The following is an 18,975-nucleotide window of genomic DNA, read 5'->3' as shown; positions in this document are numbered from 1 at the left end:
GTGGATATTTCATTCTTGAGCTCCCCTTCAAACACTGGGAAAGTGGCCATCAGCTATAAAAGTGCCTTCCGCCCTATCACCGGGTTTGTAAAACCTGGTATCTGTGAGTGCCTGACTGTGCACAGCTGACCTATGAAATTGTGGGATGGCCTACGGCAGCAAGGCCATTTTAGAACAGCTCCGGAAACAGCGGGAGCTACTTGGGCTATCTACAACATGTTGGGTTTTGTACTTCACAGAACAAACATCTGTCAGACCTCACACTGAGCAGAGTGTCCCGGGTTCCGCATCCACTTCTTTGCAGCTGAAAAAACTAACTATGTTTGTGTGTGTGTGTGTGTGCGCTTCTGTGTTTGTATGCATGATTCATATTTCAACATTTTGAACCCATCTTTTTGTGCCCTTTTTATGGTGCTATTCAACATTTTAATTTCAATTTCAGTTTTGGGATCATTTTTGCTTGAAAGATTATTGACTGTTTTCAGCTGCTGTTTTGGGGATCAATTCCCATCAGTATTTCAGCTGATTTTATTCTCCGTCTATAGCAGTTTTAGGAGCAGCTTCAGTTCAAAAGAAATTTAGTCATTTTGTATGAAGAATACATTCAGCTGCACAATGGATCATAAATATATTCAGGGCTATTCAGGGCATTGCCATCAGCATCGAATATTCTTCTTTTTATGTTTTTTTTCTGCTTTCACACCAACCGCTTTCATGTTCAACTTACTGATGAATACAAGAAAAAAATAAACTTTGGCGACTAATATCAAAACAAAGATTCCTACTTTTTGTCTAATTCATGACAACTTTTTAATATTCTTTTGTCTGTTCTTTTGAAGGGAAAACATGTCCTGTGGACAACTTGAAGTGTAATATGACTAAAATAATATGACAAAATGGGCTGTGTGTGTCCGTGTGTTGGAGTGTGTGTGCGCGCGTGTGTGTATGTGTTTGGGTGTCGGTGTCTGTACAGTATTAGGGACCATACAGGGCCCAACTCAAACTCAGATATAGAACAGCTACTGTTCATAGGCTTTGTGAAAACCAGCATAAATATACGCAGTCAGCAAGTGAGTCCAATGGCTTTACTCGACAAGGCTAACACATAACAAATAAAGTGCTGGATCAGCTAGCGTTCTGCCCCACTTTACCGTGCTGCCAGCCGGCTGGACGGAGGCACTGTGTTTGCAATGAGCGACATTAAAAAGTGTAACATCTCCTGACCCGGCTTTACTGAAGACCTATGAATGTGGGATTTGCTCCACTGCCAAACAGCTCAAAATCCAATGACATTCCATTCATCGCTGGCTGAAACTAAATAGGCATTATAGCTGTGTGAGGGGATGCTTTATTTTAGTCCTCTCTTTCTTCTTATTTATAGAAGTATCAAAGGTCAAAAGAGGGGCTTTGAAGAGATAGAGATAAATAAATGTGCGGACAGAGCGGGCCTCAGAGGTGAACAGATGTTTATTAAGTCTCGGTTTTGTCACTGCGTGTGAGGGGAAATGAGAAATGGCCGGTAGTTGATAGTGCAGTGGTCCCGCTTCTGTTCAACAGCACAAACCCGAAGTCTTCCCCGCTCCCCACATCCCCTTTGTGCCCCCGTTGGCCGCCATTACCAGGCACCGGCAGCCTCGTCTATCTTTGTGTATTAACTCAGACTGAAAATCGACAAGAAAACCACCTCCCAGAACAGCCCTGCTATTACTGATCTAGGAGACACGTGTACAAGTGTCACTCAGTTCTTAACATCTGCTATCATAACCAATGGGCTTTGATGTTTTATGTAGTCACCTTCACGTTAAAACACTATACAGCAAGGCATTAATAAGCACTATGCTTTTCTTACCGTTTACAGAATAAGGGGAAAACCCAGCTCCCCCACCACCACTTTTAAAACCCTATTAGCAGCAGTCTTTCAGGCTATATTTGGATACAAATGGTATTTAGCCCCAAAAGGGCCAAATATGGCGTCTAATGATCCCCACTCGAGGAGATCATTATATCACTGCCTGCTGAGTGGTATTCGCTGCACCCTATGCAATTTCACTGTGGTGCTGTGAGAGGTAATGGCTTGGATTTAACTATTGACAGGCTCATTTGGAGACATAAGTGGAAATTAAGTGCCTGGTTAGAAGACAGCATGTGAACTGAGCTAAAATGTCACATTCTGGACAAAGGCTTCTCTCGCCTCTCCTTCTGTTCTCACCACCTTGGTTTGTGGGAAGCACAGTGTCATGTCAAAGCGCATAGATGTCACAATAGGAAGCCGTACAATACATCAAGCGATGTAGCCACAGAAAAGCAGAAAGGTTCAGGTGATTGGAGCTGTTTGCCGCATGTGTGGTTTTAATCGGGCAATCCAAAGACGGCCGCTCGGGTCCTTGGCTCGCCGCTTGGGAAGTGCAGGTGAGACAGCCCGCTGCACTCACCTCGCCTTCTCTGTGCCACGGCCGTCCGTTCTGCGGGTATTTGCTCTGGCTCTGTCTCTTCTTCTGCCCTCCGTCGGCAAATTTGCACAGCAGTGGTTCGGTGGGGGCTGGGGGGGAGGAGACACACAGGACACAACAAATGCGCTGGGTCAGCCAGTGGGAACAGGCCCAGGAAACAGGGGCCCCTCTGTAGTACTAAGGCCCCTTTGAAGTCAGGTTTGTTTTCTTCCCTCCCCCTCGCTCGAACACTGACGCAATATCTCAGACGCCCTCCTCTGCACTTGGCAGGAACTCCCAACACCAACTCGACATCAAAATCCCCGACTGGCAACCCTTGAAAGTGCATAGCTTGGTATTGCTGAAATAATAATCAGGGTAATCGCTCTCGTAAATAACTTAAAGACGCTAATGTTCCGCGACTCGCTGAGCCAAGACCAGTTTCTTTAAGGCATTCCCTTTTTTGTCTACACAAGTGGGAATTTTTTTGAAACATGAGATTTCTGTCGCGGAGTCGGGAGTTTTTGTTCTTTCACTGCACGTAGCGGTGCTTTTCTCTCCAAGCAAAGCTCAGCGTAATGTGAACTAGGAGCCGTGTTATTGTTCTGACAGCGTCCTCTAGGCCCAGCGTATCGCAGCTCAGAAACATTCCACAAGCAGGGCTATGTTTGGAAGCGCTTTCACATAACTCTGACAGCGCAGGTGGCTGTTAGGGATTACAGGGAGTTGCATTATGGGTGGCACAAAAGCTTTCACCAAGTCAGCTGTGTGAAAAGACATAACATAACATTCTCATGATGTTCCTGCAATGCATGTGTTGCTACATTACAGCAACATTATCAGACGGCTAGCTAGGACACGGTCTGACAGTATCAGCACACAATTCAGCAGGATAATACACAGGCCGGCATACAACCTCCTGCTTTTTCTGTCTGCTTCTCTTCCAGAAGCATACCACAGGAGTCAGAGAATGGCGGCTTGCCTGACTAGTTGGCAATAGATGATAAGACTAAATGTAATGTAAAGATGATGTATTAAAATCCAAATAACTGCACCAGTATTGCATGTGACCATAGAATGATACCAGAGATCGGAGAGTGGTAATTGCATTGGCATATAGGGCACCTTGTGGATATTGTGGGAAATATATTACATGATGTCACCTGGATGAGAAACTGAAGTACAAAAATTTCCCACATTTCACTATTAAGAGCATTAACTGGATTATTTCTATCTGTGTCTTGGTTCTCAGTCACATGACATAATTGACAAAATTTCAAACATTTTCACTCATTTTCCACATTCACAACATTGGAGCATTTTTGGACAATCACCTGAAGTCCACGCATTATACTGCTTGGCCTTCATAAATGCAGACAGCCCAGTGGCTAGGCTATACTTTCCCCTGGAAATGTAGCTCTTTGCCAGCGCTGACTTTTCATATTTTGATTAACGTCAATCTAATGAGCTGTGTAAGGTACAAGTCTTCCCCTCAAGTAACCTCTCTCAATTTAATCTTTACGGCTGTAACCTCTATGCATGGAATGGAAAATCTGGATCAGTATTCATAGGAAAATGCTTTTTTTCAAGCATTTCTTGGGTAAAACCATAAGCTGTAAAGTCAATGAAAATCCCAGGGCTCCTTATGAAAGGCGCTCTTTTCAAAGGCTATTCTCCGACTGCTCTCTTCAGGCAGATGGAAGCCGCGCAAAGACAATGAAAGATGAATTGGGTCTGAAAGAAAACTAAAGGAACGACAGATGTCGGATTGAGCAAACTGCCGAGAGAAGATAGCGCAAGAAGAAAAGTCCAGGCTTGGCGAGCGCTTCGCCGCGGATCATGGGAACAGGAAGCCGTGTCACGGGGGATTTGGCGGCCTTACTGTAGGCTCTTTGTGTCGGCGGGAGCCTGACCGTGGACGTAGCTGACGGAGGATGAAGTTCGGATCAAACGCACCGGGGACTACGTGAGCCGAGCCTTCCTGTCCAAACACCGTCCCACACCTGCAGCTGCAGGTCTGGTGCGGGCCTTGTCATCGCCTCCGCATTAACGGGACCGGCACCGATGGCCCGATAAAACAAACACAGGGGCGTCGTTGTGCGTTCGACGGAGGACATGGCATTTCATTTCCCCCCCTTCCCTGATCTGTGCAAATTGTCTCTTTGTGATTTTACACTCCCAGATGGCGAACTACAATAGTTCACTGTCTAGTGGGGCAAAAACCTTTTACACGAGACAAGTAAGAACTATACTGTGCTGTGATGGGAAAATATCTTACACCATGTTAGCGGTAATTACTGGGAAAATACAAGATTGAGAAACCTCAAGAATTTAGAGCAGCAAAATGGCTTGGCGATGGGGCTGAGAAAGGTGTAATTGAGTAGGTCTTCACCGATTTATGACTCAGGCAGCCCTCATAACTGAACACAAAAAAAAGAGTTTCGCTTTGAGGTCAAATATCGCTGCTAACCGGACTCTCCGGCAACGCGCGATGAAACAATCTTTATCCGGGTTGCTATGGTGACACGCAGGCACATTTTTGCGAGCCGCATGTGCCTTCAGATGCTATCGTAGCAGATAATATGGTGGAAAGGTTTCGCCTGGATTAAACAAACTGTGTTAAGAATAATGTCAGTGTCACTCAGACAGCCAGAGCTGAGACGGTTTTATGGAAACTATTACATTCCCTCACTGCCTACTCTTCCAGGAATATCACACTTAATTAATCAAAGCCTGCTGTGGTCTAGCTGCCCTGATTGGATAAATATGCACTACATGTTTCAAGCTACAACACAACTAGCATCAAGCTCAAAGAATATCATCTTATCCGGGGAGGAAACGGAGCAGAACATAATAACTTTATATATTCATCGTTCTACATGCTTCAGTGCAATCCAAGACTATTATTTGTTTTGAGTGCCGAAAAAAAAAACAAAGAGTAGATTAGGTTCTTATGTGAGCAACCTAAGCTGGGAAGCTGCAGTATGCGACCTCACACAAGCTTGAGATGTCTCAAACTAGATCATTTCACAGGAGAGGCGAGCAACATCGCAAAAATCACCGTCCGGTCAAAATTGAGTTGTTTGTTGTTCTGTATTTCTTTTTTAATGTTATCATTTTATTGATTTTCCTTGTGTCTAACATTTTGATGAACGTGGTCTCCCAGAGTGATATACTTTCTGCGCTTTTGGTCATGGCAGGCCTTGTCTGTATGCTCAGCACAAAGGGGATTCTTTTTAAGACCAAAAAAAAAAAAACAATCTCAGTTTTTACTTTAAATGCAGCGAACAGCCGTGAAAGGAGAATTGAGAGGTCTGCATTCTATATCAGATATCCCTCTACTTCTTCTCAGTGGATGGGGGAGGGGGTGTTCCAATCAGAGGAGAAGAAAAAACAAAGAAGTAAAGCCTTTGCCCAGTCAAAAAATGAGAAGGGACAGGGAGCTCTAATGATGTGATTGATGGCACCCCTCAGTCTGTCACGCTACTGTATCCTGATGGGAAAGCGACTGAATCTCTGATAGGCTGAGAACAGGAGCGGTAAGAGACAGCTGTCAGGCGATAAGCCCTCCCGCTTCTGACACTGCGTATGCACAGTAATCCCTCTTCAGATTTTATTCATAAATACCAGTCAAACCTTTCTGAACAGCTGCCACCTCCTGCTCAGTCCAGGAGAGCGGGAGTATGCATTTCCCTCAAAGAACTTTGAAGAACATCCTTCATAGATGCAGATGGACAAAAGATGACCTCGGTTTCCCCACTCGATATTGCAGATCATAACCGACGGATTTCAACGCATCCTAACCCTGGGTTTATTCGGTAGGACTTTCCATAGCAACAGACATTATTATGGGGTACCGGGAGCCCTCCGGTGAGGAGAGTGAAGGATCAATACGTCAGTGAATCCTTAGTGGAAAATAATGTGCGCCTGAAAGCCACACTCATTCCTTTCTGTGAGAGGCTTTTGAACTGCAGCCGTCAGATTGACAGTCAGTCGGATAACAGGCAGCGAGGCCGCCCGCCGTCTCCATGGGAATACAAGGAGGCTGTTTAGCAAAGCTAGGGAATTCCCATTTGATCATGGAGGGAGAGTAACAGCATGCCATCTCCGTCTAGGGAGAAGAGAGAAGGGGATTCAGTTTTGGGCCATGGGGAATTTGAGCTCGAAAAAACAGTGGTTTGCTGGTTAACTCAGTCCTTAACCATGACCTTTAACCTAACCAATCTGACATTCACCAATATTCTTTGGCGCAGTCATAAAGAATATAATTCCAAAAGAGTGTTTGAATGCCTGAAGGTAGTTTCAGAATATTAGCTCAGAGATTGTACCCCAGTATTTTAACCATGAGGTCGATAAAGCAAACTGGAGTGATGTCACATGAGCAAGGTCGGTTAATGGGAAAGCACACAGGATCGGCTACAACAACCCCCCTTGCAGGTGGACAAGCTGTGCAATCACAAAGTCACTCATAAATTAAAAGGATTAAGTGCAATTTGCCCGTTTTCTCTTTTCTGTATGGATATTAATGCGGTATGGATATTAATAAAATATGACTGACAGGGTAATAAAGAAGAAAATTCTGCCAGTCCTAATGGACCTCTTTCAATTCCAGACTGTACAATTACATGAGCAGACTGCACTTACCCAGTTATTTCTAAACTGCATATTAGCTGTTTGAGCCCAGTATTACAGAAATTCAGCAGAAAGGAGGTATGGTTTCATAGCATGCTGGCGTCTCCACTGCCTCTTTGTTATCAGTTCATCTCTATCCAAACCCCGCCTCTCTGTTCCCCATATTAATAATGTTGAAAACAGCTGCCATATTAAAATTCAATAAAGAAATCGTTGCTGACAAATGGTCAATAAAGGTACTGCTGCTAATTATTCATCAACAAAGCCATGGTAGATGATCCATGATTACTAATGAAACAGCAATTAAGATCAGTAAAGCCACAATATATATGACCATTCCAGCCATTGTACCTGATTAATGGTCACAGAAGTCTGATAATTCATTCATAATCAGATAAGAACCGATAGCTACTTAATAAAAGAACTGAAGAACATGAGAATTAATGACCAATAAGTCAATCAGAGGTAGGCACTGGACCTTATTTAGGGGAGTTGGCAAATGGTGAGTGGGGGGGGGGGGGCGTGGTAACAGACGAAAGTTGTAATTTGCCATGTGCCCCCATGAACCGGATAGTGTACGTTCTGTGATTGTGCTGTTGATGTAACCTTTCAGCCAGTTTGTCCAAGAGGCAGGTGCGGTATCTCTTCACCTTCCCTGCGTCGCCCCGTTTACACCCCCACCCCCTCCAACCCCAACCCCGCCCGTCTGCTGGTGGGTAAACCACACAGCTCCCAATAGAGCCCCTCTTGTTTTGTGACTGAAACTCAGCACAATCTCTGCAGCCAAACCCATTTGCTGCACAGCTATCTTTTCTCGTGGGTGAGAAGAGAAAAATGGAAAATATTTAGCCCCGGCACAGCGGGTATTATTTTTTTATTATATTGTATGGGGTATAAAAGTGGAAAAAAGAGAAGAGCACCATCTAAACTGAATGAGCTTGTGATGCCTGAAGTTTCCAGACATAATAGAAGTGTTTCTTCTTTTCCTTTTTCTGCGCTCAGTTCTTTGTTAACCGCTCCCCGCGTTCTGACCCAGGGGCAGATTGAGTGGAGATAATCACGCTTCTCAATTAATTTCTGTGCCGGATGAAGCAGCCGTGTGCTCTCCTGAGTGGGTGGCGGAGTCAGTCCTGCTTAACTAGATGCAACGCACTGGAGCAGGGCAAGGCACCGGCGAGGCACCGAGGATCACAAAGTTAACCAGAGGGGCTGAGGTTCACATCCTGTCTGTGGCTCAGAAGTCATACCCCTGAAGTCATTCACCTGAATTTTTCTATTGAAAACCTGGCTGTGAAAATGGAGCATATGCAGATTAGTTGCTTTTGGTGAAGATGGCAGCTAAACCGTGTTCTTTTTCAGTCCTGGGGACAATTTTTCATTAGCTGAGCTCTTCACTGGACAACATGTGAATAAAAAAACTGTCTTATAGAATTAAACTGTTGGGGATGTTCCATCCTCACCTTTGAATACTAAAGTACCATGGTAGTGTTAGTGTCTGGTCTGCTGGAGCTGGAAGCATGCCTGTCATTGCACTGCATTGGAAGCAATAACAATATAAAAAGTTCTCTCCTCACTGAATTATCCTGCCTATTACTTTAATAATGAGTTGAGCCCTTTTTGGTATGTAAATACTCTTAAAAGCCACAGCAGGGGACATCAGTAATCATGTCTGTTTCTAAGCGAAAGCCTCTTGCTGTACTTAACGGGGATTTAGCCAGTCTTTCTTTTTAAGGCTGAAATATGCATGCAATTAAACTAAGTATCCTTTGTAACAATAGTAGTTTCTTAATGAATCAATCAAATTTATCGCTGAAATGTTTTGCTGAACAGAGAAATCGTGTCTATTTTTGTTCTTTTTTTGGGGTGGGGGGTGGGAGTTGTGGTCTGTACTCCAGCACCATCATGACTGCTTCCCTTTTAAAATGCCCTTGAAAACAGTCTTCTGATTTTGTGATATTGTCATGTATACTGCAGCCTTTTATATTCAGCTGCTACTTCAGGGATGAAAGCCATTTGAGGTTAAGGGGGGGGGGGGGGGGGGGGGGTACAGAAGGTATTCACAAGCTGCCTCCATAAACTTGAAAGGGGAAATAGGTTTGGCACTGTTTCAAAAGTGATATTGATAAGATTTAAATTCAAAATTCTAATTAAGAAGCCATTTCTTAGCTACGGGTTGTTAGCAGTGTCGTAGCACTTGGGGACCACTGTAATGTGACCCAGTGACAGTACTCTGCTGAGCTCCGTCCATATATTCTAGTGTGTAAAGCCCTTGACTTTGAAAAGTGTTTGAAACTGAATCAACTGAGTAATGAAAACATGGCATTCTATTTATTTTCAGTCCTGTTCAAAGGTGACCTCTGTTTCCTTACAGAGAATAACCTGGAACAGCAGAACAGGTACATGGGATACTCTATAAGCTCTCTATATTTATAGCATATTGCGCTCATGGTGGAAGGCCATAAGGATCCTGACTGGAGCATCCAAGTATAGGTCAAGAAGCTGCAAGCCAAGGTAATGATCTGAGGCAATGACCTGGTTGGAATGCTCTTGTCTCCTCATCTTCATGAGAAGGTGCTCATTTTTGTTAGGAATTCTGTTGATGAAATGTCCTTTCCTTGCCTGCAGCTGCTGGTAAAATAAATATTACTCCTTTCAGATAAAGTATACTCTGTTCTGGAGTTAAATGTTTTGAGACATCTTGAGTGTAATATCTTGGAGTTTAAAGGCAAGTTTCCAGACTTTGGACCTCTGTATTTAAATACACACCCCATAAAAATGAAATGAGTATGGAGGAAAACTCCTTATAAGAATAAATACTAATTCCAGAATTCAATTAATTCTCCTATATATTGGCTTAAAATAGATGTGTAAATTTTTTCCTTCAAAAGCGCAATTTGTTCAGGTCAGTATTTAGCCTATATACTTTGCTGCACTGTTTTTGTGTGAAAAAAAATCACACATATACATTTTATTCCAAGTCAATGTTAAGTAAAAATGTTGATCGAGCCTTCAGTTGTGTTTAGTTACAGTTCAGAACAGAAAAAAATGTTGAATTTGGACAAAACTTTTCAAGGTGTATTTTTTTTATCTGTTTGTTCAAAAATCCTGCTTTTCTAGGTAACAAGATCGTTCAGGAGCTGAACACAGGCCCTGCTGCGCTGCTCGTGAGCTAGTGGAGCCTAAACTGATTTTTTCCGTACCGTAATGGCCCAGGCTGAAGACGTGAAGGCGAGTTTTCCTGGATTGGAACATTTGTTGAACGGATAAGCGAGTCCATTCCGGTCTTCTGGTGTATAAACTGTTAGGGATGCAGAGGAAATAAAACCAGCATCCCTGACGGGGCGGTCAGGAAGCGCATTTCCAGCTTTTCCTACGCAAGGAGCAGTCTGAGACGCGGTAATGGGTTGAGGGAGAGGTTTATAATCAATACCACTTAGAGACGTGTTTTATAAGCCTGGAGGACCTCGGAGGATGTTTGCTTCTCGGGCTGAAATCAGATAGCACCGCTCTCTCCGTCTCCTCGTGAATAAGCAATCTGGCAAAAAAAAAATATCCCGGAGAACTGACCAGAAAATACACGACCAGCTAGAGTCAGCGCAAACCAATTTGTGTGTTTATGTGTATGAGATTACAAAGGCTCCTTTTGTACAATGTCGTTTCTAGGCAGACAATCTGCAGCTCGATGTGATTTGTGCAATGTAATGCTTTATTAAATATTTCTATTTCATCAGGAGATTATTCATGTTTGGGAAGGATCCATGGAACACATAAACATGCTTATTCTGTGCTGTGTTGCCCATAGCTGCTTTATCAAGGCTTGGAACTCAGGCTTGCTTATATAGTAGATTTGGAGAAAGATTTGTTTTCATTAACTAATTTGCGTATCTCAATGCAAATCAATCATGCATGTGATATGAACCTGGTTGGGGGGATTAAACATCATATCACAATTCAGTTCACAGCATAATGTGCGACACAAGGTTGCTAATCAATGGATTAGGGATGATCTTTTCTAAGTTCTTTGCAGTCTTTATAAGTACTACACAGCCTTTAAGCTGTGTAATATATACACAGAAACAAAACAAGTCAGTAGGCAATAGGCATTGTACATTGGTGCAGAGGAACAATAATGGCATCATACCTGCTGTAAGACTTAATTCTGCACTGGACCTTATTGACACATTAACAACTATTTGGTCTCAGCAGTCCATGAGCTGTGCTGACTACTACTATAAAAACTAATTCACCTAATAATAGTCAATTCTATGACTATGGCAACCATACTACTGCTACCTTACTGTGTCTGCTTCCACTGAGGCCCTGTTCCTAACAATAATGATGAAAATAATAATATTGGTCGAGTTTTAACTTGTTTTCTTGAAGTGAATTTGAAAAATGGAAAATTACACACAGAATACATCAGATGTCTATTATGTATGAATGTGCTGAATGAGAATGAAAAATGAAGAAAAGAAAAGAAAAAAACAGCTGACTGTTTAAATCATCACCACCAGGGCATATTTCATGGATATAAAGCACAGAGGCAGGAATGAAATATACTGACATATAAACACTGAAAATAATCATCTTTTGTTCTCTTTTTCTGCTTTCCACAAATCAGATTTTCTTGGAAATATGATCTCAGATTCCTCGGGATGGTAATCGTGTCGTGTGTGTATGTGTATGTGTGTGTGTGTGTGTGTGTGTGTGCGTCAGTAAGTGTCCACCTGTACTCGAAAGAAAGAGCGCAATCTAAGTGAGATCTGAACATGGGCCAGCTCATTCAGCTCTTGACATATTGTCATGTTGCTTTCCATAAATCAATGATACAGACTGCAGAAATCTTGCCTTAAGACCTGCTGAGTTCTACATCAGAAATATGGGACCATCAAAATCCATTCATCTGAAACACACCGATATTGAAAATAATATCATTTGTCATGTAATATTTTTGGTGCACCAAGGCATGCTACAGAGTCTGCATTTATAAACTACTAAAAGGGCAAGACCTGTCTATTGTGTGCCACATGCATCAGATAAAAGCGCAGCAGCATAAATGTAAAATATATAAAATGGAAGTAATGGAAGAAACCTCATAAAACAAATTCAAAAATGAAAAAAAAAACACAACAACTGAAATATGAAACCTTAAGGCAATGCAGGCAAGCCCCTCTGTAATAAATGCTTGAGAGATTTTGTGAAAAGTCATAAACCTGAAATAGAACGCAGACTTTATGGAGCGGTGTGCGGTACACCTGTCGCCATACGTGACAAATAAGCTGCGTGATTGTTTTGTTTGACGCGACGAGAATTCGAAAACTGCGACAATAAAATCTCTTCTTGCTGCTGTCACTCGAGCTGGCCCATCCTACATCCTGTCTGCACTCGGACACATCCAACATTGAATCATGTAGCCGGGAGACCAGTCAGAGAGGCCGCTTAGCCAGACTGAATACTGAGCAGGAAGCACATTCAAGGCATGAATTTCTCGTCTAATTTGATGAATCAGGCACCAAATTAGAAAACAGATTACCTGAAGGCCTAAGGCCTGCACTCCTCCAGTTAATATAAACTTAAAGCACAAAGCCAGATAAATTATGATATGTAAAACATATGCAAAAAACTAACAAACAAACAAAAAACAACTTGGTTTTATAGAAGGTTTTTTTTTTTTAGGAAAGGCAGATGGTAATTATTTGCAATTTCATATTTTATTATTGGGGACTAAATAAATAAAAAGTGTAGTATATGGCTATTGGATTCTACTGGTTGAGGCTCAGCACCCGGTTTGTATGAATCGGATACAGGACAAAATGATCATAGTGGATCACATAGGCAGTTAGAATAGCAGGCTAAAAAAGGCCAAAGCATCTTCAGTGAGTAAATTGTAAATTGTGTACAAAAACAGATGTGCTTGTGATAATATCACAGACACTGTGATAATATCTCTAGAGCTGAGAATTTGTAAGAAACGTAACTGTAGAATTTCAGGGTCACTGTTTTATAACCTGTTTCTAATCTGACACTGGCATTGACCATCATAAAGGCTACCTAATACCAACCACCGCTGTTCTAGATGAAATTGCTTTCTAAATGAAAATCACTCACAGTACAATAAGACTCAAAGCTGTTTTTTCCCATGATTTTTTAGGATGGAGCAGTTATTCATTTTTGTAAAATAATCATTAAATGCATCGAGTGATGTGTACAGCTCATACTGCAGCAGCATTTTCTACATTCTTTGTAACTGACGCAGTTCAGCAGAAAAAAAGCAATGTGCAACAAATCCTGAGCATTGCCTGCTGACATAAAGTGATTTCAGAGAGAAAGGGCTTGAGGAAATTGATTCTTTAAAAAAATGGATCTGATTAACAAGGTCTTTAATAACGTCCTGTTTCATTGCTCTAATAGGAGACAGGAAGGACACAAAGCAGACTTAGCCTTTAACAAGAAGTCTCATTAAGATACAAAATCTTCAAATACATTTCACACCCTGCACCAGCATTTAAAAATATGAATAAAATAATCTGAATGCTTTTTGCATTGGTCTTTCAAATACAGAAAAAAAGATTGATGAAAAAAGAAGATATACAACATACAACACGCAGCTGATAACTGACATGTCGAATTGAGGCAAAACTGATTAAATGCTACTTCTGCTTTATTATAAGGGCAATGCACCAATGCTCACACACTTAACACGCACTCAGGCATGCACAGTACAAATGCTCATTCATATACACACGCCGCACATCGCACAAAATAGCAGGTTTCAGACATACAAGCATATAATCACACGCATGCAAAAGCATGGCCACATATGTTCACACAAGCACATGCGTACCCACAAGCACACGTACACACCATAGAGTGTACATAAGAACCGGAGAGGGTAGGAGGGGCCTGGCGGTGAAGCCTAGGAAGTAACGGGAAACAGCCTCTACTGCTGTTGAGTGCAAAAGAGCTACCCTCTGCCCATTGAATTCAATGAAGAAAACCAAGGTGATTTAACTACCAAAGAAAACCTCGTCAGTTCATTTTTTAGTTTGTGAAAAAGAAGGTCCAGCAGTTTTGGGAAAATATTTATTAAAATTTACATATTTTATTACACATTACATATTTTCACAACCTACTTTTCATGGGGGCTTTTTGCCCTCAACATGCACAGTACAGGCTTACTTCCAGGGCTTCACAAGTATAGGTTAGCTGAAGGTGTGCTTTCCTGTCTAATTACTTATGCATGTCTATGGCGCATACACAAACAGACAAGTGTATGCAAGCACACACACACAAACACACATACATGCATGCATGCGCAAACGTATGTGTGCATGCAAACACACACACACCCACACACATTCTTGAATGCACTCACACACACACACGCATGTGTGCATGCAAGCATACACACACACACCCACACACATTCTTGTATGCACTCACACACACACACACGCACACGCACACGCACACGCACACGCACACGCACACGCACACACACACACACAGGGCCAGAACCAGTAAAGTAATGAAATGAAGTAGTGAAATATAACTGAAGTCACACAAACCATCATCTAAGCCACAAAAAAAGCAAGAAAAGGAGAGAAAGAATTAATATGGAGAATAAAAGCATGATTGACAGTTTCAGTAGAGCTTTAACAGTTTACAGAGCAAGATTACAGATTGCCTCTAATTTTGGTTTAGGGTGCTTAAATTTCTCTCATTTCAGTTTATGGAGCTTAAATCCTGGAGGCTGTCTTGGCTGTCTGGGCACCAGCACTTTAGGCTGGGGGCTGGGTGGAGGGGGGGTAGATGTTCAGCTGTGGGCTGTCAAGACTTTTTGTTCTGCTAAGACTGATGGGATTTGTAGTTTAGCCAGTTCAACCACTTGCATCAGGAGCTTTAACGTTAGGATCTCGCCACGAATGGCTGAGTGAATTCTATGTGACACTCCATGAGCAAAGCTATGCCAGCTCAAAGATACTGTAAACATCACTCATGAAAGAGTGAAAAAGAAAGAGGACACTGTGCTTGACAGATGAAGTATTACGCTGAGGGTCCAGAGCAGTCCATCTCTTTCTCCATGCTTTTTACCTTTACATTACTCTGGTAAAGGTTTAATCTTTGTCTCATATGTCCACAAGACTTCAAAAACTCATCAGGCTCATCTATGTATTTTTGCTGATAATTACTCACTGTTCTGTTCTTGGCGCTGAAGAGATGTTAAAACCTGGAAGTACAGCCTCTGTAATTTGCCTCTCTCAGTCCGCTGCTCAGTGTCCTGCGATACTTTCACCCCCAACGCATGGAGATCAATAAGAACACTGGGTCCAAAAGTGACCTACAGAATTGTTTTTACCTTTGGAGTTGATTACTCAGTATTTCTCCCAGATTGTTTCTGATTGGGCCGATTCTCATTGGCAGCTCCAGACAGTCGACTGAATAATTTAAGCTTGAATTCAGCCAAATAGTCAGTCTTTCAAACAACTGTGAATCAATTAGGTACTAAAACAGTAAGCTTTGGAACAAGCTGAAAAATGACCTGAGTGTTCCAGTGAAAGAACATTCAAAAATGCAATGCTGCAGATAATTGTTTGTTAAACGCTTGAGTAGCTTTAAAAAATTGACTCAGAGCTTTTGAATGATATTACTTAATCAAAAATGGAAAATTTAACTACACCGTAAGCTGTCACCACATCACTGTTTAAAAGAAGTCAGATATGACACAACAGGAAATCTCCTACCTCACGGGTTGATTTCCCAATTTCACAGCCTCTCAGTGTAACAGAGGAGAGTAATTTGACAGGTCACCCCCCCACCCTCCCCCCACCCTCCCATACCAGCGGCACCCCCCACACCCCCTGGCTGTGAGTAAAATAGCTTGCCTTTATATTTTCCCATGAAGGGGAGTGATGGGACCGCATTGGCTTCTACAGGGGGGATCTTATTGGATATGTGAGCGCCAGCGGCTCGGCGGCCCGTCTGAATCAGCCGGTGATTTTATGATTATGACATTGACGCCGAGTCCTGATGTGGGAACGAGCAGCAGGGAAGCCACGTTTGCTCATATGCATTAGAATTCGACCACACTCAGCACCTTTCAATAACAAGGGGGTTTGCAGCTACTATGGCAAATGTATCAGTAGCTATTGTGATATTCTGACTATAATTGCAGACACTGTATATATATTCCGGTACTGTGATACATGGATATATATATATGCAGGTAAAATGCTGTGATGTGCTGAATATATCTGCAGGTGCTGTGATAGGTTCAGTATACATGCAGGTAATTTACTGGACAGGTAATGTGACTGACTGATTTAGTCTGCAGGCAATATGACTGACTTATTTGTTCTGCAGGTAATGTGCCTGGCTGATGGAGGTAATTTGCAGGTAATGTGGCTGTCTGATATGCTCTATAGGTAATGTATGAGGCTGATAGCCTCTCATTCTCCACTGCAGTAAATTACCTGTAATTTGAGTCCTGCAGAGAATCTCAGCTGGGGGAAAAAAACAAACAAAGTCCAGCAGTCCTGTTTCATTAGGAAAGACATTAAAACAGCTACTGTGACCCGGAAGAAAAATAAAATATCTTTCCGGCTCTCAAAACTTTACTGAATTCCTCTGAATGTCACCTCCAAAGATAGGCCCCCTTTGAACTATGAATAAAGCAGGGGGCGGAGCCAGGCGGAGAACTGAACTGAAGCCAGCAGCAGCAGCAGCAGCAGCAGCAGCAGCAGGAGCCAGGAGAGCTACAGCAGGAAGTGGACCTCAACTGTCCTCTGTGACCAGCACACAATGCTTTCAGCTCCAGACCGGCTCCACAAAGACAATGGTAAGCCACGTCCATTTGGCTGCAGAGCTCCGAACGGCATACAGTATGAATGAGTGTGCGCGAGCAGGACGTCCTACGAGCGGCTGCAGAATGCTCTGGACCGCGCTGGGTGATGGGTAATTGAATTATGGAAGCAGCTTGCCAGTTTCCTGTCTCTCTCTCTCTCCCCTCTATGATAGTCAAGCTCTGCTTCGTCAGTTAAAAACCTGACCGTAAATTAGAGACCCAATTAACATGGCGGTTATAAACTCGGTGTGCATAAACAATCACTTGCCCCCCTCTCCCCATTTGCGTCTAACTAACAGTACATTTAACTGACAGCTACAGACGCGCTATTAATCAGAAGGGATGCTTTATGGCAAGAGCCCCGTCCACTGATTTGCAGAGGGAGCCACTGGTGGACCAATAGCACAGTGACTGCTGCTGGGTGTGAACACACATGATGTTTCACAGCCGGAGTGAGGACTTCACCCAGCGCGCGGTTTCCACTGAACTTCATCTTGAAATCGCAGTTTAAATCGCTCATCGGTGCACTTGCACACGTGATAACGTGTTCAGTCGTTTTCCGATCAGATGCCCACTCCTCAGCTGGGGTAATGGCGAGCTTTGCTGCGCAGTTTTTCGTTCTCCTCAGCCAGCTGCTTATCTTTTATTGAATGATGAAAAAAGGAAAAAGGTGCTGCTAATGTTAATGGATGAAATGTAATGGCAGAACGGATCACCCGGGGGTCCTGCTGGTAACAAGGTCACGGAGAAGAATGGCTTCATCCATATGAGAGGACATCAAATCTGTTAATAGTACCTATTCATATTATTTGCATCTGAGAAATAGTATACCTAAATCTTCTTCTGAAAGAGGGGAGGGAAGGCATATGGATGAGAAGCACAGCATGCTTATGGAGCGTATGGAGAACTGCTATCTCTATGTGGCTGATGACTGACGATTCAGTTTACTGCACAGTTCCACTACCCTCATCAAAATCAGGTAGCTATGCACAATAGCCAGACAAAACAAACTGTGTTTACAAGTTCTTCTGCTGCTTGTTCCGAGACAATAGCCAGGTATTGAAGTCAAGTGCAAGATTAACTCGTATTTGTGTGTGCGCTTGAGTGTGTGTGTGTCTGGGTGTATGAACAACTTCCCTCCTTCTCTTAAATAAGTTCCAAATCCTGCAGTAAAATAAACTTTGTGCATTCTAAAACTAATTTGAGTTTAGGTGACCGATGAACTCAAAACAAACTTAAACATGTCAATGAACATCTCCCAGTGAATCACAAGCGTCCCTTTCCAACTGTCAAGCTGTACCATACCATACCCCTGTAGTAACACGTGTCCTTCTCTCTGAGCACTAAATGCTGTTCTTATCAGAAGGGATGGCTCTGTTGTGAACAGTGGGGGTGTAAAAGTGGGAGGTGTAATATGGTGTGCTTGCTGTAGGGCAATAAGTGGACACGGCCACCCAGCTTATTGCTGCCTGTGGAGATCTGCTGAAAGTCTGCCCATTTTGGCTCAGCCTAGTTAGCAGTCTGAGCCGTCTGTTTCAGACGGTATGGAGACCGGCGGAAAGAGAGCGGAATTTTTGCTCCCAATAATGCGTCTGTCATGCCGGAAAGGTCAGAGACAGTAGCCGCCTTGAGATTCACTGTTGGGAAGGAGCAGAATAATAAAGAATCACAAAGCACGGAGGATCAGGCTGCTACGGAGGAGCCCGGACATATTGAGGAGACGAGACGTTTCAAGTTATCCATTCTGATGACAAACCATTGCAGCGAGTAGCAGAAGCTGTCACGCTCAGCATTCAGCCTGCAAAACCCTGCCTCTCTTTCTCTGACACACACACACGTGCGTGCGCACACACCACTCACACTCACACACCACATGCACATACATGTGCACACACACACAAACAAACATTCACACACACACACGTACACACACACGCACAAGCACATACACGCACACACACATGTACACACACACGCACAAGCACATACACATACATGCACACACGACAAACACCACACATACATGAATACACACGCACACAAACACACGCAGATACATGTGCACACAAA

General features: G+C 42.9%; 1 protein-coding gene across 2 annotated transcripts in view; it reads right to left on the bottom strand.

The window, feature by feature from the left end:
* The window catches only part of LOC118233780 (RNA-binding motif, single-stranded-interacting protein 3-like), a 161,834-nt gene that overhangs the window by 34,250 nt on the left and 108,609 nt on the right, over window positions 1-18,975 (bottom strand). For both annotated transcript variants that reach the window (XM_035429718.1, XM_035429717.1), the window contains exon 7: window positions 2,433-2,539. In XM_035429718.1, coding sequence (XP_035285609.1) covers window positions 2,433-2,539 — 107 coding nt within the window. The remainder of the gene's footprint in view (window positions 1-2,432; window positions 2,540-18,975) is intronic.

Source organism: Anguilla anguilla, chromosome 8 (genome assembly GCF_013347855.1).
Source record: "Anguilla anguilla isolate fAngAng1 chromosome 8, fAngAng1.pri, whole genome shotgun sequence".
NCBI classification, from domain to species: domain Eukaryota; kingdom Metazoa; phylum Chordata; class Actinopteri; order Anguilliformes; family Anguillidae; genus Anguilla; species Anguilla anguilla.
This window is presented reverse-complemented; position numbering and strand designations above follow the sequence as displayed.